Below are 27,602 nucleotides of genomic sequence, written 5' to 3'. Positions count from 1 at the left end.
CCATGAGAAGGGTGTGCTCTTGGACCGTTGGTGCACAGCTGAAAAGGTGGCCGAGAACTATGGGCGTCTCAGGGAGTTAGTTTTGATTGAGGAATTTAAAGGTTGCGTTCCGGAAGAGATCCGAATGTATTTAAATGAGAGGACGAATCAGTCCATCTCAGAGATGGCTAGGCTCGCAGATGAATATGCCCTAACCCACAAGACAAAGTTTTCCTCCCCAAAAAGTTACCCGAGAGACCGTCGCAATGGTAGGGAAAGTCCGCCGGCTAAGGGAGAAACTCCGCTGGGAGCTAGCACAAAAAGTGAGGATAATAGACAGGAAACCTGGAGATCTCCTGGTTTAAACTGTTTTAATTGTGGAAAGGTGGGACATATTGCATCAAAATGCTTTGCTCCGAGAAAGGAGCCAGAGAGGGAGAGAGCAGCGACCCCTATCGGGCGTGCAGTGGTAATCAGGAAGTTGACAAGAGGGCCCCAGGTAGATGGAGTACCGGAGGGGCGGGAGACATTTAGTTCCGAAGGAACCGTGTCTTTGAGGGAAGGGGACCCCCCCATCCCCGTACGAATTTGGAGAGACACGGGGGCGGAACTATCGCTAATTAGCCGTAATGTGTTAAATTTCGGCCCTCGGACGGGGGAGATTGCCCTGAGAGGAATCGGGAACCAGACCGCGGTCGTGCCTTTGCATAGGGTCTTTCTCGATTGCGAGTTGGTGTCGGGACCTGTGGAGCTAGGAGTCCTGCCGGAGTTACCGGGGGAGGGCGTGGACCTCCTGTTGGGTAATGACCTCGCGGGTGGGAAGATGGGAACCGCCCTGAAAGTTGAGGCCCCGCCCATGGAGTCCCCGAGCTATCGCGCATGCGCGGTCACTCGCAGCCTGTCGAGAGCGGCGGCTGGGACAGCGCGCAGTTTGAAATTGGCCCAGACGTTTTTACCGACCCTACACCACGAGGGTTCAGAGGGTGGTAAAACGGAAGGTAGTAAAGTAAAAGGGGGTAAGGGCGAGGAGATAGCTCCCCCCTTAGTGAAGAGAAAGGTCCTAGAGGTAGGAAATAAAGATGAGAAACGGATAAAGCTGTTAAAACGTCCAGAGTTGGACGTGGTTGATCTGTCTGGTTTGGCAGAATTGTTTGGAGAAGTTGAGAGTTCTAAAGATGTTCTCGATGGTCCCGAGAGTGAAATGAGGGCAGTCTTAGAGGAGAAGGGTATCCTTGCTGTGGAGAAGTCAGCTGACATGGCCGAGGAGGTTGTTTCAGCTCGCAGGGTTGCGCCTTCCCCAACAGGGGGCTGCCTGGAGAGTTACTGGAAGGAGGGGGGGACGTTAGAATTTGAAAAAGGTACGGGTGTTGAAAACCTGGAAGAGGCCAATGTCCCGTTTGAGTGTGTCCAAGATGGGGATACACATGGTGCTGAACCTAGTCACGGAACTCAAGGGAAAGGGGGATGTGTAGTTCCCAAATTGAATGAAGAAAATTTAAAGGCTGGACTGATATCAAAAGCAGCAACCAGGCTACAGAGACAATGGCTTGGTACCACAAAGCCTGTGAATCAATTACAGGTTGAGTTGGAAGGTAAAGGGGCCCCACACGCTATTGTTATTCCAGAGTGTGGTGTGAAAAGGCAGAATTTGAAATGCTGTCTGAACAAAGCGAGATCGCTTGCGGATCTTAAATTGGAAACTAATAGCATGACGGGTCCTGAAGAGAAAAACGACAAATTGCCTAAAATTAAGGAATTGGGTGGTCTAAGTTTGGAACACGCTGATAAAATAACTCCTATGAAAGGAGCGGGCGAAAGCCTATTTCGCCAGGGTGCCCAAGATCGCCACGAGGGAATTAACCGGAAAAAAGGCGAGGGTTAATGGGGACGCGATTTTTAAAATAGCAGAAGCCGGTTTTAAGGGATTTTGACAAAGTATGTGAATAATAAAGACAACACCCATGGAAGCTTGACTGTTAAGTTTGAAAGTAGCATAAAAATTTGTCTTTTGCATGAACCTTTGTAGATGTATGTAAGCTAAGATCACACCTCCTTAGTTATGTTGCTGAAGAAAGCAAATAAATAAGGTGGTTATTGAGCTGAAGTTTGATGCTACCAGGCGTTAGTATGGCACATGAGGTTAAGGTATTAAAGAAAAGGGGCACTGTACTTGTTACCTGTTTAGATACTGACTTGAATGTATAACAGTAGTACTCTGTGAAGAGAAAAGCTTGTGTAGTATGTAGATTCAAAAAAAAATAAAAAAAATTCCTGTGTCAGCCTGTTTTTAACCGCTGGTTAAAAACCCATTATGGGGGGAGGTGTTATGCCGTTGGCCCCCTCCTTTGTGAAAATCGCAAGAACTCTAGTTAAAGGGGGTCAACTGACCCAAGAGAGAGAGACGTGCGAAAGACCACGTTCTCCCAAGAAGCAGAATAAAAGTGACTTTGACTATTGTCTCATGGAGACCACCTGAAAAGCCCTCGGGCAAAGTGGGCTGGTTGAGAGAGAGATCGCATTACCTGCAACTTGATTGACACCTGCGATCCCGTGAAGAAGTATAAAGGCGGGTCTGAGGGGAGGACCCTCAGATGCACCAAGGAAACACACGAAGGAGAAACGCTAGAAATCCTGCGACAGCGTTTTAATAGCTACAGCCGGTGGTGGGGTTCGTGTGCGTCCTTCCCTTGCCTGGGATTGGCGACTTCACCACGGAAGACGGCCTAGCTACAGGGGAAGCCACAGATGAGAGTCCATTCCCCCAACGAGACTTCCGACTACCTCCTACAGGTTGGAAAACCTGTCGGGTAAATGCTTCATGTTCTCTGTCTTTCTAACTAAAAGTGCACCAACGCAACACTTCCGCCGACAACTAAGTGAAACTGCCGTGATCTAAAAGACTTTTAGCTATCCCGTGAACGATATAAAATCTACATTACCCCTAGACGACGATCGAGCTTGTGTTTTGAATGATTATTATTACACCGGTGTTTTAGATTGAGTTTTGATGATCTGAATGTTTTGTATTAACCATACGTTTGTGCCCTTGTTGAATAAAACGGTTGAAAATAGTAGCATCCGACTCAGCTGATCCATCTATCTTTGCTGGTAAGTTACCTGGTTACGGGGTTTTCGTAACAATACTAAAATTGTAAATGGTACTTCGGTCCCAGTCTCAGCAAATGGCAGTATAATTGCACCAAGACATCCTTAAACCTGTAACCAGATCTCCTCACAGTAAAGGTTAACATACCATTTACTGTTCTTCCTGCCAGCTGTACCTGCATATGAACTTTCAGAAATTTACGTACACAAAGCAAAGTCTCTTTTAACATTGACAGTATTAATTTCTCACCATTTGAAAATATTCAGTATTTATGTTTTTTCAAACACAGTGAATCCCCCCATATTTTTCCACATTATACTATATCTGCCAAGCTGATGTTTATTTGCTGTGCTTGTCCATATCTCCTTGATGTCTTTTTTACATCCTGATCATTTCTTACATTCCCATTGAGCTATGTGTTACTGACAGAAATGTGATATTTAGCCCCCTTAGCTAAAGTATTCATATAGATTGTGGATAATTAGAATCTAATCACAAAGCCCTATCATATCTGGCTAGGCAGAACCTCCTCTCCTCTCAATTCCTGTATGTTCTGTCTATTAGCCAACAGTCAGTATGTGCTGGTTTACATGGACCTTTAGCACAGGGCTTTATTGAGAGCTACTAAAAGTTCAAATGCCACCCCCTTAAAATTACCCTCAGCATCTCCACTAAAATACATTCTCACAATAGATTAGTCAAATATGGTTTCCATTTTCTCCATATAAATTTTGACTCTGCTCAATCATTTTATTTTGTATGGTCAAATTGTGGACATTAATGATGAATTACTGGATGCATGCACCAGTCCCTGTGGTACTTGACTAGGCAGAGCATGACAAAAAGATCCATCTATTCTCATTGTCTGCATTCCGGTTGATAACACTCTCTATCTAAGTTATAATGCCACTTGCTCAACCACACACTCCCAATGCATGCCATATGCTTTCACCTTGTTAACCAACATCCTTTGTCAGAGTTGATTTCAAACCTTCCAAAAATCAAAATACTCCATCCATTGATTCCCATTTATCTGCTCTACTAATCACATACTCAAAGGACTCCAACAGATAAGTGAAACATGATTTAACTTTCAGAAATCCATGTTAACTCTGTTTAACCCTTTGATTCCTTTCAAGGCTTTCTTCTGTTACATCTTTCATTTTTTCCAGTTCCAGAATCATCACACTAAAGTCAGGCTAACTGACCATTAATTTCCCTATTTTCTCATCTTTTAAGATCACACTTTCTACCCTTCATTTCCAGAACCACTAAAACTTGGAAGATGACAAACAAAGCATTCACAATCTATAAAGCTGCTTCATTCAAAACTCTAATATATACAGTAGACAACCAAGGCTTGATGGACTGTTGGATATTGAACCAAATCATACTTCCAGATATCTTTATATACCTTTAATTTAGATGGTACACAGTAAAGTAGGAATCTGTATGTCCCAACGATCCATAAAGTTTCAAGCGAGCAGTGTAAACAGAACCAGGCAAGTTTCAAAAGAGTGCAAGAACCAGGACCCGATTGAATTTAAAGGGAGTGCATGTATCTGGGCCCTAGTCTGTTACTGAGAGCACAGGAATCTGCCCACAATATGTGGTGGAGAGTGTTTGAGCAGAAACTCTGGAGTGTGAGAAGGAGCATGGGAACCAGTGCCCCAGTGTGTTAGAGGGACCTATTTAGCCAGATGCCAAATCACTGGGATTTCCTAACAAATGGATAGCCAACTACCACAATTTTACTATGTAAAAGAACTGGACAGAGAGGATGTCAGAGGGGTTAAACGCATAATCTGGTTGGGTAGAGCTAAAACCAGTACCCTGGATGTCACCAGTGAGTGGCAGAGATGTACAGAGAAATTACAACAAAGTGCAAAAGCTGAAAATAATTATAATAGAGGACACTCAGCAGGCCAGACAGCATTTCTGGAAATGAGCATAGCTGGCATTTTGGGCCTAGACCCTTCATCAGGACTGGAAAAAAATGAGGAGTCAGAGTTAGAAGGTGAGGGGAGGGGAGAAAGAAACATAAGGTGATATGTGATAGGGGGAGGAGCACTCCTTCCCCTTTTCTCCCATGACCTTCTGTCCTCTCCTATCAGATTCCCCTTCTCCAGCCCTGTATCTCTCTCACCAATCAACTCCCCAGTTTCACTTATCACCTTGTGTTTCTTCCTCCCATCCCCCCACCTTCTAATTCAGACTCCTCATCTTTTCTCTGGTCCTGATGAAGGGCCTCAGTCCAAACCATTGACTGTACTCTTTTCTATAGATGCTGCCTGGGCTGCTGAGTTCCTCCAGCATTTTGTGTGTGTTGCTTGGATTTCCAGGATCTGCAGATTTTCGCTTGTTTATAATAGAGGACTACAGTTTTTGCATTTTCCATGATTTTCCTGCACATTAAGTTCAGAGAACATGAAGAGCTTCTGTAATGCTTGCAAAATAATTTTCAAGAGAAGTATGTTCCTGTTCCAATTGCTAGATTTGTACGTGGGGATGTGATAGGTCAACATTTATGAAATAGTGATCATAATGTCATAGGATTTACTAGTGTTGAGCCAGGGTAAATTGTAACCAAAGTTTGACATACAAAACTGTTAGAGAACAATGAGCTGCCTTTAAGAAGGAGGTGTTTTAGCATCAATTAAGGTACATAACTGAAAAACAGAGGGATAGGAAGATAAAGCAAAGTGGGGGTATGGCTGCACAGGCCATTAAGCGTAGTGGTTTACCAGTCAGGTAATTTAGTGAAAGCACTATTATTATACTATCTTACAGTCTTAACACAGAGCTGATAATGGCTTCTTTGCTGTAGCTGCCAATTTGGCCAATTTTAACTTGCAGGTTTTCAGTTGAAATGAGTGCGCGGTCTCTGAGCTCCAGCTGATGGTTAAGAAACCAGATTGTGGGGAATAGGGTGAAATGTATTTCATAAAGTTGGGTGGTGTTCCTCACCCTTTGGTCTGACCTTTGGTTCCCTGCTTATCATTGATTCACTTCCTACATTGGCCTAATATCATTACACCATGCTCAACAGATATCAATAGGCACCTGTGTTTCCTCCCCACACTAACACAGCTCTCAGTGTCACATCCAGAGGTGTTCAGCTAATGGGGAGTACTATCTTTGCCCTTTGCAATTCCATTGGAATATTATTTTGGAAAATCACAACTGCATCAAATCTCTTGCTTGGGACAGGTCTTTAAATACTTTTCAAAAATTTAGTTGGGAAATATGGAATTAAAATAAAGTAGAGGCTGAGTTACACTGCATCAGTTTAAGGGCTTTCTATATATCAGCATTTGCAATGAAGCCTACCTCTTGAACCACACCTCTCTGACCCAACACTCCTAGCAAAAAAATAAGCAAAAGAGATACCCATTGTATCTCACTAGATTATTATCTGTGCTGTTCAAGAAGAAAAAATAAGAATACCAGTGAAAGACACAAACTCATCATCAATGGAACAAATGATCATGAAATGCAAACACACAGAGCACTAAAAATAGCATTACAGTATATGTTTATTATGGCCATATTAAAGTAAACCATCATTTCTAGAGGCTTAAAAATGAATTGTGGAGAAGCTTGCATTATATCCTGGTTACGGTACACTTGGCATATTGAGCACAATTCTGATCATTTCATAAAGGCTGTAAAGGCAATAAAGAGGATGGAAAACAAAAGATTTTCCAGAAATACAAGGTAAAGCTTACGAAGAAAGGATGATCATCAGTCTGAGTTTTATTACTCTAGAAAAGGGAAGCCTGAGGAGTGATGAAAATAGTGGATTTCAAAATTAAGAAACATTTTATTCCCCACCAGCACAGAATGTTTTCACTTGTGGGAAAAATCAAAATCAAAGGCCAACAATATAAAACAGTCACCAAGAAATTAAGTGGAGAATTCAAAGGGAATCTCTACCTAGAGAGTGAAGTGAATATTGAATTCCACAAAGGAAATTATATATTCTACGATCTACAGACTCAATTTCAAGGACTCTTTACAACTCAGTATTATTTATATATACACTCTTGATCTTCTTTTGCACATTGGCATTTTTCAGTCTTTATCTGTTTATATAGAGATTTTTATAAAATTCTAGTGCATTTCTATTTTCCCTGTATTTGCTTTCAAGAAAATAAATCTCAAGGTGGTTTATGGTAATGTACGTGTACTTTGAAATTAGATTTACTTTTAACTTTCAGGTGCATTTAATATGCAATCAAATGAATACAGGGCTGTGATTCTAGAGTTAGTTGAGGAAAATCTGGAGGAGCCTCAAGTTGGATATAAATGCAACAATGGGTTGAATGTCCTGTGTCAAGGCTATATATTCTATGTGGTGCACGCTTAGCACCCTATCTTCACTACCAGCTGGATGCATTGCAGCAGAAAAGCACAGTGGATGGCATCTCTGATTAATGAGACAATGTTTACAGAACAAGAATTGTTTTCATTGGGGAAAAGGTGATAGAAGAGGTTAATTTCTCTACTTTTGGGATTATTGTTAGGAATGTTGATAACGTAAAGAATGAGCTGTTGCCAGTGTATGAGCCAAGACCTATACTATGTGATACTTTTACACCCAATCCTTAATTTTTAAACTAACCAACCTGTATAGTTGCAAGGCACTAATTAAACCTGGGCCTGTCTCAGAATGCAATCCTTGCAACAAATGTAAAACCACCGGCCAAAAGAATGCCTAACAATGGACAGAGAAATTTTTGATTTCTTACTACTGGTAGAATCATACTTGTCCAATGCTAATGTTAAGAATTAAACTCTGCTCTATACAAATGGTTTTATTCATAGTGACTTATTCATAGGATTTTCTGTCTTGTGATGACAAAATTAAAGCTATGATGTGCTGTAAAGCTGATAATGTGAAACATATACTGTTGGCATGTATGTGCTATTTTTCACAGTGTATATACAGTATCAGTCAATATTCTATTTTCTGTATCAATATGTATTGTTTGGATTAATAGAAATGGACGCTAACAATACTGATGTTCTCTTCATCCACTACCTATTTATTTTATTTCAAGTTAAGGGACAAGAAAGATATTTGTGTGGGAAATGGTTGCTGCAGTGGGAACAGTGATGCTGCAATCTTTTATTCACCTTTTATAGATTCAATGGAAGAGATTCCCTGCCAAAAATTTGTCTCCAAGAGTTGGTGACAGTGGGAGCATTAGATGCATTTTAAGTCAAGCTCAGTTGTCTTGGCTATCAGTTTAACAGAAAAATAAGCTAAAAAATAACACAGATGTTCAGTTATAAGAGGAAATAGGAGTACATGTATAAAATGAGTATTTAACATGGATTTTAACAGCAATGGAGAGGACATATGATCCAAGGAGTAGAATGTCAATAGCTAGCAAAACCTGTTGACACTATCAAATTCCACTTCAAAAAAGAACTCGATAAGTAGCTGGCTAGGAACATTGCTAAAGGTTATTAAGATAAATGGAGAACAGGGTACTCATTTTGGCTTTTGCCTTTTCAGAGTCAATTATCGATATAGTATTTTGACATTGGACATTACATTGGCTGTGACAATCCTGCGTGCAGACTAGATTGTCCTCATGATCTATTGTCTGTGCTTTTTCATGTTGCAGTTTAACAAGCTCCATTAGTCTCCTCTCAATTCATATTAGCACCTCTCCCTACTTTCCACTCTGCCTCCGTACTTCGGGCTGCTCAGCTTCTGCTGCTGTTCCGAGAAATTAAATGTCATTGCAGGCTGTGCACAGGGATTCTTGTTCTGAAGAAATTGCTTGGCCGCAGTGTGATGCAGAGCTCAATTCCCTTTAAGTGACAATAGGGGTAGAAACCAGAAGCATTGTGTATTATTGGCAGACAAGCAGATTATGTCCCAGAAATGCTGATAATGTGAAATATATGCTATTGGCATGTATTATGCTATTTTCCACAGTGTATTGCATATTCTACCTACAGAGCCAACAGAGAGGCACAAATGATCATTAGAGGAGATGATTTATTGTACCAGATGATTTGTTATTACTCAGATCTGCACAGAAACAGCATTTACATTACCTTTGGGATGTTTTGTATAAGATTATATTACTCAGAACAAAAATGTGCAAAACAGATGATGTAAAAATTTGTGACATGTTTAATATAAGAAATCACATCCCTGATGATAACCTGAATTGCTCTTTAAATATAATATTCCACCAGTGACCAAACTGAAAGCAATTTTTAAAAATACAACAATACAGCACCAGTGGGCGGGCAGGAAAATGATAGATGGTAACGGTGAAAACTCAGAAATTTCCTAATTCCATGCAAGTAAAAATTTATCTCAAAAGCAGATGGGAGCTTGCCAGCCATTTAGAGTCAGCGTTGATTTGTTTTATGAGGTGTCTACAAATACAGATGGAAAGGGTAATCAGCTATAGAAATAAACTTACCTAGCTGCCAATACCAACCTCTATCAGTTAATGTCAACATCCAGTAGATGTTAAGAAAGTAGTATGCGGAAAATATATAAAATGAGTTAAAGTTAACAGAAATATAATCATGGTCAACTATGTGCCTTTGGTCCAGAGAATAATTAGAAGCAGTGAAGCAGCTGGAGTTTTTTCTATTTGTACAGGCTTTGTTTTGACACAGCATGCTTGTTCAAAGAAGTTAGAAGCATTGTTCGATCTCATAATGGGAAATGAACCAGAGCAGAAAAGACAAGTAATTGCCAGAGAGTGATAGAAACGTAAATGCTTAGTTAATGATTGATAGTGATGCTTATTATAAGTATTAAAATAAGAGTTTGGAATAAAAGCCAATTATGAGGATGGTGCTGGTAGGTATAAGCAGCAGAGAAGTATTGACTAAATAATTGTGTTCGTTGTGCGGTACTTGGCTAGTCTCCACTGGGCACAAAGCTGCACTGCATGCAGAAACCATCTACAAGAGTGTCACTAATGAATACAATTATGCAAGCAAGTTTTCAAATTGAGAAACCATAGAGCAAGATCATAGAAAAGCGTAAGTATAAGGGAGCCACTAACAGGTCAAAGGAAAGATTTAAAAATGATTCCCTAAAAGGGAATGCTCAACACATAAAACTTGTGAAATGTTGGTAGTAGATCCCATTGATGCATCTTGCAGCTCTGATGCATAAAATGGAAAATGATAATTAGAGGACTTGCAACATGCACGGTAGTGTACAAACATGGTAGTAATGAGCGAGAATAGGGGGACCAGTGTGTGGAGTAGTATAGGTAAGTTTAGAACAGTTGGGACTGAAGGTACTACCAAGAAAGCATCTACTGGTTCATCTACAGTTTCCTGTGGTTATGGGCAATATTCTAATATTCATTTATTTACTTAGTGTAATAGCACAGAAGAGGCCCTTCCAGCCCAACAATTCATGCTGTCCAGCAACCCACTTGTATTTTGTAACACTTGCCTAAACACTGGACAACTTACAATGACCAATTAGCCTACGAGCAGTATGTCTTTAGACTGAGGGAGGAAGCTGAAACACCTGGAGGAAACCCACGTGTTTTAGAGGGAGAACATATAAAGTCCTTACAAAAGCCACCAGAATTGAAGTCCACAAAAAGCTGTAATAGCTTTGTACTAACTGCTATGATACTATTCCATCCTAATATAATATTGGTAAACTAATATTGCAGTGGGGATTGAAACTATGCAAAGAATGTAGACCAACAGTGATTCTTTTTACTTAATGAATTCTATCTTTTGATAAGGTTATCAACAATGAAAATGTTAAAATGTCCAGCTGCTCTGGACTGCTGCAATTTCCAAATCAATATTCAGTAATCAATACTAATGCTATACACTTAACCTTTGAAAGAAATTATCATGGATTTGAAATGCCTAACATGGAAGGCAAATTACAAATGCTTCTGATGCCAGGTGATTAGTATTCTCTGATGAAGTGTTGAAGGATTATCATAAATGATTATTAATTTCTCAAACAACGAGTGAAAGATGATAAACACAGGAGTTCCTTCAGTTGTTGAAAATCCAGTGCAGTAAGCACAAAATACTGGAGGAACTGATCAGTTCAGGCAGCATCTATGAAAATGAATAAACAGTCAACCTTCGGGCTGAGACCCTTTACCAGGACTGGATAGGAGGGGGAAGATGCCAAAATAAGAAGATGGGGGGGGGGTAGGGAAGGAGGACAAGCTAGAAGGTGATAGGTAAAGCCAGGTGGGTGGGAAAAGTAAAGGGCTGGAGAAGAAAGAATCTGATAGGAGAGGAGAGTGGACTATGGGAGAAATGGAAAAAGGAGGGGCACTAAGAGGAAGTCATAGGCAGGCGAGGAGAAGCAGTAAGAGGCCAGAATGGGGTATAGACAAAGAGGGAAGAGGAATGGGAAAAGACTACCAGAAGGAGAAATCAATTTTCATGCCATCAGGTTAGAGGCTACCTAGGTGGAATTTGCAGTGTTGCTCCTCCACGCAGAGAGCGGCACTGTCATGGCAGAATAGGAGGCCATGGACCGACATATTGGAAAGGGAATGGCGATAAGAATTAAAATAGTCAGCCATCAGGAAATTCCATTTTTGGTGATGGAGCGGAAGTGCTCGACAAAACAGTTCCCCAACTTACTTTGGGTCTTACCAATCTAGAGAAAGCCACTTCAGGAGCATTGGATACAATAGATGACCCCAACAGATTTGCAGATGAAGTGTTGCCTTGCCTGGAAGAACTGCTTGGGGCCCTGAATGAAGGAGAGGGACAAGGTGAATGGGCAGGTGTAGCATTTCTGTTCCTCGTAGGGCTATGTGCCAGGAGGGACAAATAGACGAGGGAATCATGGAAGGAGCAATCCCTGCAGAAAGTGGAGAGATTGTTAAACAGTTCGTTTGAAAGGGGCCATGCATCTCAAGAGAATTTATAGCTCACTGTCATCAATATGTTTTGCACTGGTTTTCTGACAGCAGCTTTTTTTTCCCCCAGTGACAACGAAGATAAACCTTTGAAAGAAAGTCAACAGTCGCTTAATGATGGAGTGAAGCCTACAGGAAGTGATGACAGTTTGGCAGAATATGGAGATGGTGGGTCAGAAGGGCAATTTAATGAAGACGGTTCATTCATTGGACAGTATAGTGGAAATAAAGAGAAAGATGTCGATGGAAACGGAAGTTCAATAGCCACTTCTCCAGTTAAAGCATGAGTAACATGTTCATGAACCTCACTTGCCTTCTTAATATATTTGTGATACAACTGAATATTTGGTACATTTGAATTAACTCAGATCGCCAAATGCTTAAGATAAGAGAATAAAATGATCATGGCCCATAAAGAATGCTTAACAGATGTACAATATTTGATAAAATTTGAGATGCAGAAAACATTGGTTGCAGAGGGATATATTGTGCAAATTTCTTTATTCAGAGAAATATATTGTGCAGAGTCCATGTAAAATATAAATCTGTAGGTTCATAACAGAAATAGTTCACAGTTGCTGACAGAAACCCTTGTTGCAATTATCAGATTTAAGTCCTTATAGTTGTGGTTAGTTTGTGAAGTGTGATCCTATATACTCAGAAATTAAGAACCTGCAGAACTATAATTACTTTAAGAGACCAACACCAGTTTTGTTGACATCTCTTACTGCAAGGACGTGGCAGCTGAAGGGACAAGGAATTGTATTCCAGATTTTTTTAAAACTGAGCAGTACACTTTTCGATGTAATATAGTTGCACTTTTTCAACTGTCTGAAAATTTCATGTCAATTTGAAGTGACAATTATTTGTAGGAGTCTGATTTGGAAATCCAAATAATTGTTGCAGGCAAGCTTGGAACAATGAAGTTCTACTGTTCAAGTAATCAGCTGATACCAATGGTGCAGTTGAGGTGTCAGGACCATACGTCATTGGACATGTTAAGCCACCATTAAATTGGCACAAGACCCTTGTGTATTTCATCACATGTTCTTCTCCCAATGTTCTGCATTTAATGACTGTATTCATTTTATGGTATGATTATCAAATCAGAAGACCACAATGTACATTTTGTAATTAGGGACTCATTTAGAATTTCAGAAGGGACTGCTGAAAGATATTTCTCAACAAATTATCAGTGTTTTAAGAAGAATATTCCTTCTACATGTTTTGAATGAAAACCTTGAAGCATTACTTTTTGTTAACAAACTAGATGTATTTAAGAAGTAGCCACATGTGTGAATTTATATTGTGTATAAAATATGTAAAACATAGATTTGTGATGTTGAACTAAATAAACTACATGTCACCACCCAGAAAATTGGTATACTTTGAAAAGCTGTAGGTTCAGTTTTTTTTATCAGTGAACAATTGTGAAGTAATTGTACTTGTGTTAAAGTTTTTATTATGATAGCTCCTATATGTCTCATTATTGATTCTTGCTTAACAGTGCTGGCAAAGTTTTAATTTGAAAGATATAATTTGCAACATTTTTGTAAAAAGGGAAGATATTTATATCAATTGGAAAGTTTTTTTGATATCTGCAACTATTGAAGTAAACATTTAAGTACTACTTGCAATAAATGATAATCAAAATCTGAATAAAAGTACATCGTATGTTTTAAATTCATATTCTACAGTAGTTTGATTTCTAGAGAAAATGGAATCCAGTCTTGTTGGGAACAAACCTATTTTCATTTGTCTTTTGCAAGTTGTGCAGATAGAAAATTCACAACTTTTTAAAATATGACAACATTTTGAGCTTTGGTTTATACACAGCTATACATAATTCTATCTTTATCAAGATGATCAATGATAATTAATCAGTTAATTTATATAGCCACCATCATGACTGCAAATGACCATTTAGCATTTGAAAAAGGCTAACCTTAACCATGCTAAGCTTTATAAGAAGCCCTGCCCTAATGACTATCTGATTCAATAAAACTACTCCAATGCACAGTCACTTATTGTATTTTCTGTAGTAAGGGAGTAGCCTTTTAATTTGGCCAACTTTTATTTTTGAAATGTTAATGGACCAAAGTATAATGGCTATTATGCACACACCAAAATTATACACACCAAAACCTGATTGCTAACCTTAGTTCTGTACGGCATATTTCATTTTATGATATCTTTGGACTGAAATGCTGCAAGATTAGCAGAAAAGCCAGTATATATATGAACAATTTCTATTGCCAATAATATTGAAGCAAAAAGCATGAGAACAGGTTTGTTGCTTTTGAAATAAAATTGAGGACAAGAGTGTAATGAATTAAAAACTGACTGCAGTTTTCAGGTTATTTATAAGCTAAATTCTGCAAGTTACAATATAGCTGCAGTCTCTGGTTAAAACTATCCTTTTCTGTAGACCCGGCTTAGTTACTACCATATAGACCTAATCACAATCAGTGTTTGCATCATTTCATGTCTTCTCAAAAGAAAATTTGAAAACTTGTATCAAGTTTAACAGAGAATTTTTCCTAATTTTTATGCTTACTTGGATAGTGCAAATTGCCCTTGGAACAGCTGTTAAACTATTTCACTTTGTAGTGGTGTGATGTTATCATGAAATATGCGTGCATATATGGTGCTTGCAATCACTGGTATTAGTTAGAAACAGTTTGTCATACTATTTGATAACAAATTAACTATCATCAATAAAAGAATGCAGATATATCCTTCAGGTGATTAAAACATGTCTTTTCATTGAAAGAACCATGTAAGGTTTGCAAACTCGTTTTCTACCTGTGTAACACTCTTGTATTATCTAAAGTCATTTTGGAATGTTTCTGCTACTAATATGTGTTGTGTAAATGACCTTGTGATCTTTCAGAACATGGATGTTTGTCTTATTAAAAATGGAATAACAATGCTTCATGTCTCCTCCTGGTATTTGCACAAACAATCATATTTACATACATTATGGCAGGACCATTTTATTCAACATGGTTGTTTAGTGGGGGGCCTTACAAAAGGATTGACACTCTCCCAAATGTTTTCTGCAAGTGCTAAAGCTCTCCTGGGACCTCTGAAAGACAATATAGCTGACTGAAAATAAATAAGCCTCTGACGCAGGATTTCTATTTGTTTCACCAGCGAACTCATGCCAATAAAAATTCATAAGATGCAAGTTTACCCATCACACCACATCTCAAGCCCACTTCAGCAGTGTGGTTTTGTAGACGGATATCCCATCCTAAATAAATAGAAAATTCTTCACTTAGATGTTGGGAATACAACCCAAAAGGTGCTGGGGGCTAAATTAAGCTCTGCAGTATGCTATTTCCAGAATCAGAATCAGGTTTATTATCACTGGCATGTGTCATGAAATTTGTTAACTTAGCAGCAGCAGTTCAATGCAATACATAATATAGAAGAAAAAAAAATTATTATTCTATGCTTCAGACTGTGTTCTATGTAATCCATAATGAATGTCTACTTCCAATGGGACACATACAGGATGCTATTTACAAATTTAATTACCACTAACCACATGCAAAGAAGTAGGGCATATTATCAATTAGCCTATAGCTAATGTCAGTGCTTCAACTTTGGAACTTCAGGTTCCAACCTAAGCCATCTCTTTATCTTGCACAGTGGGACTTGATATTAGACAACACAAAGGATTCTCCAGAAGTGCCATTTATAGAAAGCATGATTGAAAAATGTTTGAAAAGTGGTTGATGCAATATTCTGCATGCATATGACTGAAGTTTTGAGTGCCTTTCTATATTCCTTGGAAGCTTTACCACAACATCAGAAGTTGCAGATGCTGGAATCTGGAGCAACACACAAAGTGCTGAAAGAACTCACAGCCAACATTGTAGGTTGACACCCTTCATCGGGACAAGTTCAGCTGATGAAGGATCACAGTCTGAAGCATCAACTGTCTATTTCCCTCCACAGATGCTGCCTGACCCACTGAGTTCCTGCAGCACTTTGTGTGTTACTTTAAAGTTTTATTTGATTACAGGGAATAAACCAACTGGTACAGAAGTGCTTGGTTTTTGTGGCTATCTTGTTGCGTTGTAGAACAGGAAGGAGGGCTGAATTTCTCTTCCTGCCTTTAATGTTAATATCTTCGTATCATTGCCTTCCTTTGTCCCTGCCTCCGATCTTATGTTGTAGAACTTATGTTATCCATATCTTTGTCACCCACTGGGTATTCATATCTTGAATAATACCTTCAGCTTTAAGATGGTCTTGGATTAGATTTCCTTGGGAGACAATGGAACATCAGAAGTTGGCTCCAGGTACTGCACATACTTTTCATTGTTCAGAACCCCACTGTGCCAAAGAAGTTCAAAGATTTTTCCTCTAATTTTAGAGATATTATCAGAGCTTTAATGGGCCCTCATTGGCACACTCAATTAAGGATAATACCTTAACTTAGGCTTAAGCAAGCATTCACCCTTTATTAGAATGCATTCTTCTAATGCCCAGGTAACTTTTGAAATATTTTTGTGTGCTTAGATGCTGTAGTACTAACATCAAGAATGCATTGCATATCAGATGACATCATTGCTGTGTGCCTGGTGGCCGTTGTACATAATGCATGCATGGTGCACCACAGTAAAAATTCTCATTACATGCATAGAAGCTTCGATTGCTTCAAAAATCACATAATGCTTAGTGATATATTTTCTAATGGTTTGTTTTTAGACATGCACATTGTTTGAGAATATATTCTTCTGAGTGATTAAACTGACAGATCATCTTTATTTGATAAAAATCTGAAAGACTTAACTAACTACAGATGAATTATTTTGATTTAGAAGAGTCCATATGTCATAAGCCATTGAGATTGTAAATAAAAATGATCAAGTATATGTAAAATCAAACCATTTTATTTCATATATTTTACATTAAACTATTATTATTTCCAGTTCAAGACCTCGCCCAGATCTGTAAATGTTCAGAACATTTGGTCATGAAGCTGAAGTGTGGACTAAATTGAACAACCAATAAGTCACGTTCTGATAACAAATGGCATTTAACTGAACATTATTGTTGACTCTAGGAGGAACTGGATAGATCATATTGAAGTGAGTGCCAGGCCTGAGCAGAATTAAAGGGTAATCATTTCACTGATTGTTTTGCAGTTGGCACTTTGCCAGCCTCTTAAAACAGCAATAAAATTAAATGAACTAATAGCAAGGTGATGAACTAATAGATTATTTTAATGTCATTTGCAAGAAGCTGATGTCCCTGACAAAAGTAGCATTATTACCTATCCCTAACTGACCTTGAGAAGGTAGCTTTGTATTGTCTTCCTGAGCTGTTGCAGTTCTGTGTGAGGAAATCCCATAATGCTGTAAACTTGGGACCTCCACTATTTAGACCCAGTGACTATAAAGTAAAGCACTATATTTCCAAGTCAGTGTGGAGTGTGTTCTGAAGGCACCTCTTACCCCCTCCTTGCAGGTAAGAGTTTCTTTGTTCAGGTTGTTTATTAAAGAAGTCAGAATTAAGCAACTTTAATGATCATTCAGAAGTCTTCACAGGACATGATAAATACAAAGAGCATCTAGCCCTTGAATGCATTTCATAACTAAGCACATGGCTAAGATATAGCTTTATCATCAAAAACTAGCTCCTAATTATAGTCCATGCCCCCACAGTTAAACGAATGGAACTGGTTTCTATTCACACTATCAGCTGTCATTCATCACATTGAGAATACACACATTCACCCATCCACTAGCTTTCTTAACCTTTTATTCACCTTTCTACACCCCCTCCCCATTCCCACATCCCCTTCACCACCACCTGGCTCCATCTACTCATCATTCTTCTCCCCATCCATTTCCACCTATCACCCATCAGGCTGGGTCCCATCACTCTCTCATACTGCTATATATTGAGAGTCTTTCTCTTTGCTTCCTCTCCTGATTCACAATCTAGACTTGGAATGTAGGCATGCACCTTTACTTCCACAGCAGCTGTTTCACCCATTTAATTTTTTCCAGTCTTCTTTTATTTCGTTCTTGATTCCTTTTTTTTTATAAATCTTGTCATCGATATACTTTTACTTGAGGTAAAAGTGAATGTTTGGAGAAGTGGATCAGTTATCAGTCATGTGAGGTAATTTCCCCTGAGATGGCAATGAACTTTATGAATGTTGCAGCAGCTCCGTCTGACATGCTTATTAATGGTGCAAGTAATTCACTTGAAACTGGATACTCAGGCTCTGATTTTCACTTTTAGCCACAGCATTATGTGTGTGTTTTATTTAAGTTTCTGGACATTGGTAAACTCTCAAAAGACAATGGTATTGCCCCACTAAATAGCAACCAGGTATGCTTGAACTCTCTCACGTTGAAGATACTTTCCGTTACCAAGGATTTGCATGGCAGAAAAGTTCTGCCCGTCCAGGTTCTGATACATACAAACATTGTATCTCAAGTAATAAAGTTATCAATGAATATGACTGAATTCTGCATACCCATCAGCAAAAGTTGACATTACTATTAAAGGAGTTAATGAAGCTACTGAAAATAGTGGACAGCCTTGTGGCACCCCCTTGCATTTTTTGTGCTAGGAAATGTCTTCAACAGCCCTTTCCCCCGGTTTCCTGGACCCCCACCATCTAGGCCACGGTCTTTTATTACTACTAACATCAGGCAGGAGGTACAGGAGCCTTAGGTCCCACACAACCATATACAGGAACAGTTATTGCCCTACAACCATTAGGCTACTGAACCTGTGTTGTTGCTGATAATAAAAAATTAATTGGGCCCAGAACACTCACAGTCTTATGACTCAGGCATTCTTTTTATTTCACTTGCCCACTAGGAGAACAGCATGGACCCAGCCACCTACCCAGTTCTGAAGGCAGGACAGAAAACTGCTACTTGTTTATACAGAATTAGCTTATCAGTTACAGGTAACAACCATTAGGTAAATTGTATATGTTTGAATTCCTATTTCGCAAGTTCAATTTCCATTCACAATCGAGGTGTTAAAAGTCAGTTGTCAGCTTGAAGTTTCGATTGAAGATATTTGATGTTAGTAAAGCAATTGCCCCTTTATTTGTTGGGACTGTTTCACATCCTTCCATTATTCCTATCTTGTCTGTCTTTGGCACCCCTGTTGTATAAAGGGATTCTATGTTTTAGGGAGACCTTTGTGAAAAAGTCTCACTACAGAGGTCTCACTCGTCTGGCTTGAGTAGACACTGCTGCAGTCACCCCAGCCTATCTTGCTTGTAGTGAGCAGAAATGTCTCCAGCAGTCTCACTTCACTACAACTGCCCAAGATTATCCGTGCTTGGATGTTGTTTTTAACCCTTGCTTTACCACTATTTCCACACTCCCACCACATTGTCCTTTAGAGGAGAACATAAACCTTACTGAATTCCAATAGCGTAGTGTCTCTGAAACTCCGTGACAGGTAGCTGTTGATATCAGGGATGTATGTGCAACACTCCTGGCTGATGATGACACAAGTGCCACCTCCCAGACAACAGAGAACTGCAGTGCGAGTTGATTTCGGGGGCCACAGTGTGGATTGCCAGCATTTCAGCGGTAGTGTCACTGATGGCCTGGCTCGTATCATGTAGCATTAAGGCAGTGTTGGCAGCCAATTTCCACAGCAATGCTGAGATCATTATAATGCTTTCACAAACCAGTCTGGCAGGTTCCCAGAACAGGAACACTACAATCCGGAAACAATCAGTCTCCACAGTCCTCCAATGGCAGCCCCACAGGTAGGATGTAGAGAGAGAGTGAGCAGGTGGTGCATCTATAGTATTACATAGGCCAGGGAACACAACCCCACCATGGCTTTGGTTCAGGCCAGCGATCCCATTTTACCCCTGACAGCCAGTGATAGGCCAATCAGGCACATATCCAGTAAGTACCATTAACAGGATTTGGAGTGTCACCAGTTGTTTGGACGTTGCACGTCCTGTTATCCTTGTCTAGTCCTATCCCTTGATAGTTACAGTGACATAGTTTACCCTATCCCCATGGAGCAACTTTGGAGTTGGAGGGTTGGGGGAGGTGTGATCCAATTGTTTTAAGTAGGTTCTTACTCTCTCTCAAAACAGTTGCATTGGCAAGAGTCATTCCTATGGGCCGTTCAGACCTGTTCTTCCTTACCATTGTAGTTTTGTTTTTCAAAGTAAGACACAGAATCAAAATTAACAATTATTCAGGAGTATTAACATATTGGCAAGCCATGTTCTGAATATATAGATGCTCTCTGGATCACACCCAACAACCAGACTGGTTAATATGTGGTGCATATTCATATTTAAGGCAATGAAAAGTGTCAGGAGCTAAATTAGTGTGGTAAGATACTTACGCATTTAGGCAGAAAATAGATGTTCGGATCACACAAAACATGTAATGCATAGAGGTTACTTAAGGTGGCACATAGCAAAGATCAAGAGTTCAGTCCATCAGTCCCTATCATCAACGTTCTTCTAGCCATCTGTTCCCTGGTGTAGTGGCACCACTGGATTAATGTGGAGGTCTGCATCCAAATCAGCTTTCATTGGACCCTTAAAACAGTGTATGTGGTCAGCAACACTCGGAATGGACCTTCCCAGCAGGGTTCAAGATAGTTCTCTGGTCATCAGGCTCTCACCAATACCCAATCTGAAAGCTGGTAGGACTGATACTCTGCAGCCAGCACTAACTTCTGGGCTTCAGGTACCTGTAGATGGGAACCTTTAAGATTATTGTTACGTGCTTTCACTCATGATATGGATGTTCATCTGTTTAATTAAAAATAGAGGGGCGTCCCAAAACTATCTCACGCGGAGATAGATCTGTTAAGCATTTCGGCGCACACGAGGGCTGGTAGAAGCACTTCTGGTCTCTTTAATTCAGTCTCGATCCGCATTTCAACTGCCCCGTAAAACTGAGGGTGGGAAGGGCAGGTGAGATGCTGCTTACCCTACAAGGCTTTCGTCAACCCATCTAACTTTACCGTAAAGTTCTTACGAGATTTTTCTCAGGGATCCCAAACCTAGGAATAATTTCTCATAATAAGATATTTTCAAAAGTCACGGCAGCATTTCTCTTAGTTTGATCAGCTTTTACCATGAAGGTAACAAAATAACGAGAGTATAATCGCAACCCATACATTTAGGTAACTGCATGAAGTCCATTTTCAGATGCACAAATATCCTCCAAGTGGCGGCAAATACTGACAGTGTCTTTCAGGATTATTTATGTCTCTAGCAAATCGTAGGTTACTGTTAGTTTGTTTGTTATGGACGAGAACATTTTTGATTATACCCATCATCATTTATAGTCTTGCCCATTGTGTGCTTTAGTCCAGAAAGTCTCTTCAGCCACTGACACACTGCAATTGTACTAGTTTATTAAAATAATTTGTAAAGTATAGGCAGACTGATCACACTGGGCTGCCATGTGGCCATAAAGAACTGCTGTTGTTACCTTAGCATTTGTTTCTTCGTTTGTTCCCTTTGTTATTTCATCCTTCTAGTCAGCATGAGCTCATAGATTATAACAGCAATTGCAGTAAGTATTTTAAAAGCTGGAAAAGGTTCATTGTTCACCGCGTTAGAGGTGAGAAACCAATTGTCCATTAATTGTTCCTTAAATGTCCATTGTCATATGTTATTCCTAAAGCATAACGCAATTTAGCGTCGGTACAGACAGCACCACTGCAAGAACATAGGCTTTTGTTAAAACAAAAAAAACCACAAGAGAGAAGGTAGCTGTTTTGCCTCAGCTGTTATATGATGTGCACAAACCGCCTATCCACTAAAATTTCCCACTATTTTTTTCCCAGTATCAGATCCAGAGGCAAAGCTGTCAAAGACAAAAAAATCCATGCCGGTTTACATCACGTGGCATGTTACAACGAGCAGAATTGAAATCATACAAGTTCTTGAGTACTGTTCGGGGACGGATTATTTATAGACCACATAGTCTATAGTGCTGGTCCTGGAGGGCATCTTCAAACCCAGTAGCCAAGCTGTCCACAAAAATGTCCTCGCGGACATCCCGATGTTTAACCTTTACCATGTCCATCGTCCCATTTCCATGTTTGTTGGATCAAAGAACTGTAAAACCCATTTAGAATTTATTTCAGATTTAGTATGGTATTGCCTGAACATCTCCGCTGTTCAAAACAACAATTACCAGCCACAAGTGGGTCACATGAGCCATATGCGTATAACGCAGGTAATGTTAAACCAAAGTTTACAGTAAGTTTTTAAGCATTAGTTATTGGTATTGAGTAGCCAAAAATTGGTCACATACAAAGCAAAGCTGTAAGTTGAAATACCATTCGAATTGTATCGGGCAGCCATCGCAATACTTTTAAAATAATGTACAGTATTGCTCAGGGGCTATAATGGAGCAGCCCGGAAAGACTCACACACGTTTTGTCCCTATTCCCCTTAACAGCTTGAATGTTGTAATTGCTTTTGACAATATTGTAAAACATTTGGAATTTTACTTACCTCTCTCACAAGTAACAATGTATTTTCCCCTTAACCTAAGTTGCAACTTATTTACATTAACATTAATTAAGATGGGAATTAATCTTGATAATTTTTTAAACATTTGGACACATGTTCCACAGATTCATTGACATCATTGTCTTCTGGCTGACATGTTTTTTATGCCAATCTACAGTACAAGGGAAGCATTTTCTTAGGGCTTCTACTAGATCAGTTCAAGGCACAACTAAATGAACATTTCACCCATTCCCTTTGCTCATTTCTGCTTCCTGACTCTATTGGAAACCTCGGCCTATGGTGAGGTACTGGCTGATGTCACCAGCTTCACAGACTTCTCAAGAGACATCACTTGGCGTAGGCCTAGATGCCTGGGGAAGCAACCAGTTCATCCTCAAACTGTGGTGTTAATTGTCTATTTTCAAACGTTGAGGTAGTTTTTATAATTTATCTGTTCTTTCTATGTATTTTAATTCTTTAAATTTGGCTCACTTTCTCTGCTTTTTACAGGATTCATCTAACCGTTTTTGAATTTCATACCTACTTTAAATAAACACGGACCACCCTACCGTAATCTCACATTTTCCTTCCTCTAACAACATGTCTGCAGACACTCACTTACTCCATTCCACTGACTTCAACACTTCCTGGTGCAAACATTCGTGCTACCAGAGTCCTTTAGAGGTCCGGAACAGGGAACTTCCACGCACATACAATCAGGGTGCAAGCACGCACGCAGACTCTCACATTTTGGAAACTTGGAGCATGACAGCCCTTTTTAAATGCTGCAGCTTTCCTATACCAGCAACTAAGATGTTTGTGTACCTTTACTACTCCACACAGAAGGAAATTTGCATTCTAGCAGCAGACATAGTCCCTTGCTGAAATATGAGCAGTCTAGGGTTTAGGACTGATTGACTAGCAGGGCTAAAGTCCTTTCTCCCATTCAATTAAGTTAAGGCTTAGCCATCTCGGTTTGATCTCCAAGTAACAGTGGTCACCAGTAATAAAATAACTTAAATAATTGGACACACTCTTACGACTCAAACATCCCTTTTATTTTACTTGTGCATAAGGAGATCAGTATGGCCCCTGTCACCCACACTGTTCTGAAGCCAGGACAAAAAACTACTATTCTTATACAGAATTGGCTTATCAGTTACAGATATTGACCATTTGGTAAGTTGTATAAGTTTGAATTCCTTACTTGTAAGATCAGATTCACAATAGAGGTACTGAAAGTCAACCTAAACTTCAAGCTGACAACTGAAGATATTTTGATGTTACTAAAGCAATTGTCCCTTAGTAGTTGGATGTATTTACATTCATCCCTTATTCCTGTGTCATCTTGTTTCAGGCACCACTACTGTGTAAAGTGACACTATGTTTTAGGAAGGCCTTTCTGGAAAAATCTCACTACAGAGGCCTCATTCATCTGGCGTGAGTCCACTCTGCTGTAGTCACCCCAGCCTAGCTTGTCTGTAGTAAGCAGAGGTGTCTCCAGTGGTCTCATTTCAAAGGTGCAAAGTTCAAAGTAAATTTATTATCAAAGTACATATACGTCATCATATACAACCCTCAGATGCATGCTCAGTGGAAGACTGCACCAACCGGGCATTCAACCTGTTTGCAAAGGACAACAAGCTATGCAAGTACAAAAAGAAAGAAGTAATAATAATAAATAAATAAACAATAAATATCAAGAACATGAGGTCTCACCTGACTACAAGTGCCTCAGGCAATGCTTGCCTGTTTGTGATCTTTAACCCTTGTCTTACCACAACTTCCACACTGACATGGATAACTTCAGCTCTGAACTAATTCCATAATCAACAGAATCACTTTCCAGTCTTCCCAGTCCCAGTCTTATTTATTTTATATTTTCACCATTTGTTTTCCTTTGCACACTGTTTATTTGCCAGTCTTTGCTTATCTATGTTTTTTCATAAATTCTATTGTATTTATTTATATTCCTCTAAAGCCCTTGCAAGAAAATGAATCTCAAGGTGGTATATAGTGACATATATACATTTTAAATAATGAATCTGTTTGTTTATTCATTTATTGAGATACAGCACAGAATATATCCTTCCGGCCCTTCGAGCCATGTGGCCCTGCAATCCACCAATTTAATCCTAGCCTAATCACAGGACATTTTACAATGACCAACTAACCTACCAACTGGTACATCTTTAGATTGTGGTTGGAAATCCATGTGGTCATGGGAAGAATGTACAAATTCCTTACAAGCAGTGGTGGGAATTGAACCCGCCTGTACTGTAAAGCCTCATGTAACAACTATGCGATTGTGCTGTCCCACAGTAAATTTAATTTTCCTTTGACTCATTGACTGCAAATGTCTTTAGTGCCATATTTGGTCAACTGCCTCTTTGTTACTAAGAATGTTCACTGTCAATACATGTTGGTAATTTGGACTAAAGCTACAGGGTCATTTTCCCTCTTTGTCTTACATGCCTTGCATTGGTTATCAACAGGAGCAAACGAGGACCAGCAGCAAACTGATGTTCAACTGCTTCTGTTAGTTGAAGTTTGTGGTATGAATACATAAAAGTTATCTTTTTTCTTCTTCCCGAATCTCATCAAACCTGCCCTCCCACCTTTAGATATGCATTGTGTGTTAGAGCTTCCTTGAAACACATTGTGCATAGTTAGCAATCTGATTAGGTCAGGAGGGCTCCTTGCAAATTAGTTTTGAATTTCATTTCTGTCACTGAAGCCATGTACCAGCTCCTCAAGTTCATAATCTCTTTGGCAGAGTGACAAGTTTAAGGTTTAGCTTTAAACTTGAAGAGCAGAGATAGTTTCTTCTGATATCAGTTGATGGTATTGTCAGGAGGATCTAGGTTTTTACTACAACTGACTTGAAATGTGAATTTTCCTCATTTCATTAAATAACATGAATAACACAGTCAGAAGTTTACTGATAATTACACTATTGTAGAAAAGCAAGAATACAATCTACTTTATTAAGTATTCACCAAAGTGCCAAAAATGTGGAAGAAAACTCAACAGCTAGTCTTGCATCATTTACTTTATTTATGGATCTATGTTGCTTTGTTATAATGAAATCCCAATGGATTTTATTAGGTATTCAAGGCAGTGCACCATTTACTTAATAGGCTTGTTTATACAAGCTTGAGTTACACAAATGTTGCTCCTGGTTAGAAGCACATTAGTTGGTATAAACAAACAGCTGGAATGATTTCCATACATGTTTACCAGCAAATCTGCAATATTTAAAGGGGTAACTTGACTTGCTTTGTATTGCAAATTATTGTGTGACAATCCATAGAATTCAATCAAAACTCTTCTATGGACAAGATGAGACTCAGACATATTTGTGCATATTTCAAAGGTCTTTGAGTAGCATGTCCTATGGAGTGAACATCTTTCATCTTCATAACTGGAAAGGGTATTGGAACTCAACAAATGCATTCCAGTTCTTTTAGTGCTATCTTCAAATCTCTGATCATATTGCACACAATAATTTTCTCATTTTGGACAAAAGTTGTCCATGGTGTTTGTGCATCCAGACGGATGCCGTGAATTACAAGTTGGCTGGATCTTGATGACTCATGCCAGCTCTCCATTTTGGAACAACCAAATATTTAAAATATTTTCCCACATTATTATCAGGTCCATTATTCATGCTAGAGAAGTAAAAGGATATGAAACTATAGTCCTCTCTGCTTATAGAGTTATTGAGTCATAGAACACTGAAGCACAGAAACAAGCCCTTTAGCTAATCTAGTCCATTGCCAAACAAAATTGTGAGGGTATAGATATAACAAATCTACCTACCTAGAATCTGCCTAGTTCCATCGACCTGCACCTGGACCATAACCCTCCATACCCCTCTCATTCATGTATCTATCCAAATTTATCTTAATTGCTGAAATCAAACCCATATCCACCACTTCTACTGGCAGCTCATTCCACACTCTCAACACTCTCTGAGTGAAGAAATTCCTTCTTGTTCCCCTTAAACTTAATACCTGTCAACCTTAACCCATGACTTCTACTTCTAGTCTCACCCAACCTAACTGCAAAAAGTCTGTTTGCATTTACTCTATCTATACCCATTATAATTTTGTATATCTGTATCAAATCTCCCCCATTCCTCCACAATCTTGGGAATAAAGTCCTAATATATTCAATCTTTTCCTACAATTCAGGTCCTCAATTCTGGCAACATCATTGTTGACATCTTTCCTGCAGGGAGGTGACCAAAACCACACATTATACTCCAAATCCCAACCCCTGTAGCCAATACTTAGATTTATAAAGGCCAATTTGCCAAAAGCCTTCTTTATGACCCTGGCTACCTATGGTGCCACTTTCAAGGAATTCTGGATCTGTGTTCCCAGATCCCTCTGTTCTACTACTCTCATCAATGCCCTGTTACTCACCGTGTAAGACTTACCCTGGTTTGTCTCCCAAACTGCAACATCTCACGCTTGTCTGTATTAAACTCTATCTGCCATTTTTCAGCTTATTTTATGGGAGGGCCATAAGAAAGCTGCTGCAATAGTCTTAGATGGTTTAAATCATTAAATTGGCAAAGGTTATTTTGAGAATGTGTTCACAAAGAGTATTCAAAATAATTTCTTAAAGGCTATTTTTCCTTCTTCTCCCTCTACCTTCTTATTCCAGCTTCTGCCCCATTCCTTTCCAGTGCCAATGAAGGTCTTGGACTGAAACTCAACTGTTTATCCCCCTCCACAGTTTGCCTGACTTGCTGAGTTTCTCTAGCATGTCGTGCATGGTGCTCAAGATCTCCAGCATCTGTAAAATTGCTCGTGTTTATAGCGGGCTGTCTTAGATCTGATATTGTGTAATGAGACAGGATTAATTAATAATCTCACAATAAGCGATGGTTTAGGAAAGGGAGATCATCATGTGGTGGAATTTCAAATTCAGTCTGAGGGAAAATTTGGCTCTGAACCTAGTAAGCTAGATTTAAATACAGGCAATTACAACTGTACGAGGACAGAGCTGGCTGACATTGACAAGGGAAACTGATAAAAGGGTAAAATGGTGCATCATCATCAGCAGGCATTTAAGAAAACATTTCATAAATCTCAGTAAA

The 27,602-nt window shown here is 39.3% G+C and overlaps 1 protein-coding gene across 10 annotated transcripts in view; it reads left to right on the top strand.

The window, feature by feature from the left end:
- Positions 1-14,923, top strand: part of chl1b (cell adhesion molecule L1-like b) — a 920,799-nt gene extending 905,876 nt beyond the window's left edge. For all 10 annotated transcript variants that reach the window (XM_073072426.1, XM_073072427.1, XM_073072429.1 and 7 more), the window contains one exon: positions 12,062-14,923. In XM_073072426.1, the coding sequence (XP_072928527.1) occupies positions 12,062-12,278 (217 nt within the window). In that variant the 3' untranslated portion in view covers positions 12,279-14,923. The remainder of the gene's footprint in view (positions 1-12,061) is intronic.
- The last annotated feature ends 12,679 nt before the right edge of the window (positions 14,924-27,602 follow it).

The sequence above is a fragment of the Hemitrygon akajei genome, chromosome 19 (assembly GCF_048418815.1).
Source record: "Hemitrygon akajei chromosome 19, sHemAka1.3, whole genome shotgun sequence".
NCBI classification, from domain to species: domain Eukaryota; kingdom Metazoa; phylum Chordata; class Chondrichthyes; order Myliobatiformes; family Dasyatidae; genus Hemitrygon; species Hemitrygon akajei.
The sequence above is the reverse complement of the archived record's forward strand: the minus strand, read 5'-3'. Positions and strand labels throughout refer to the sequence as shown.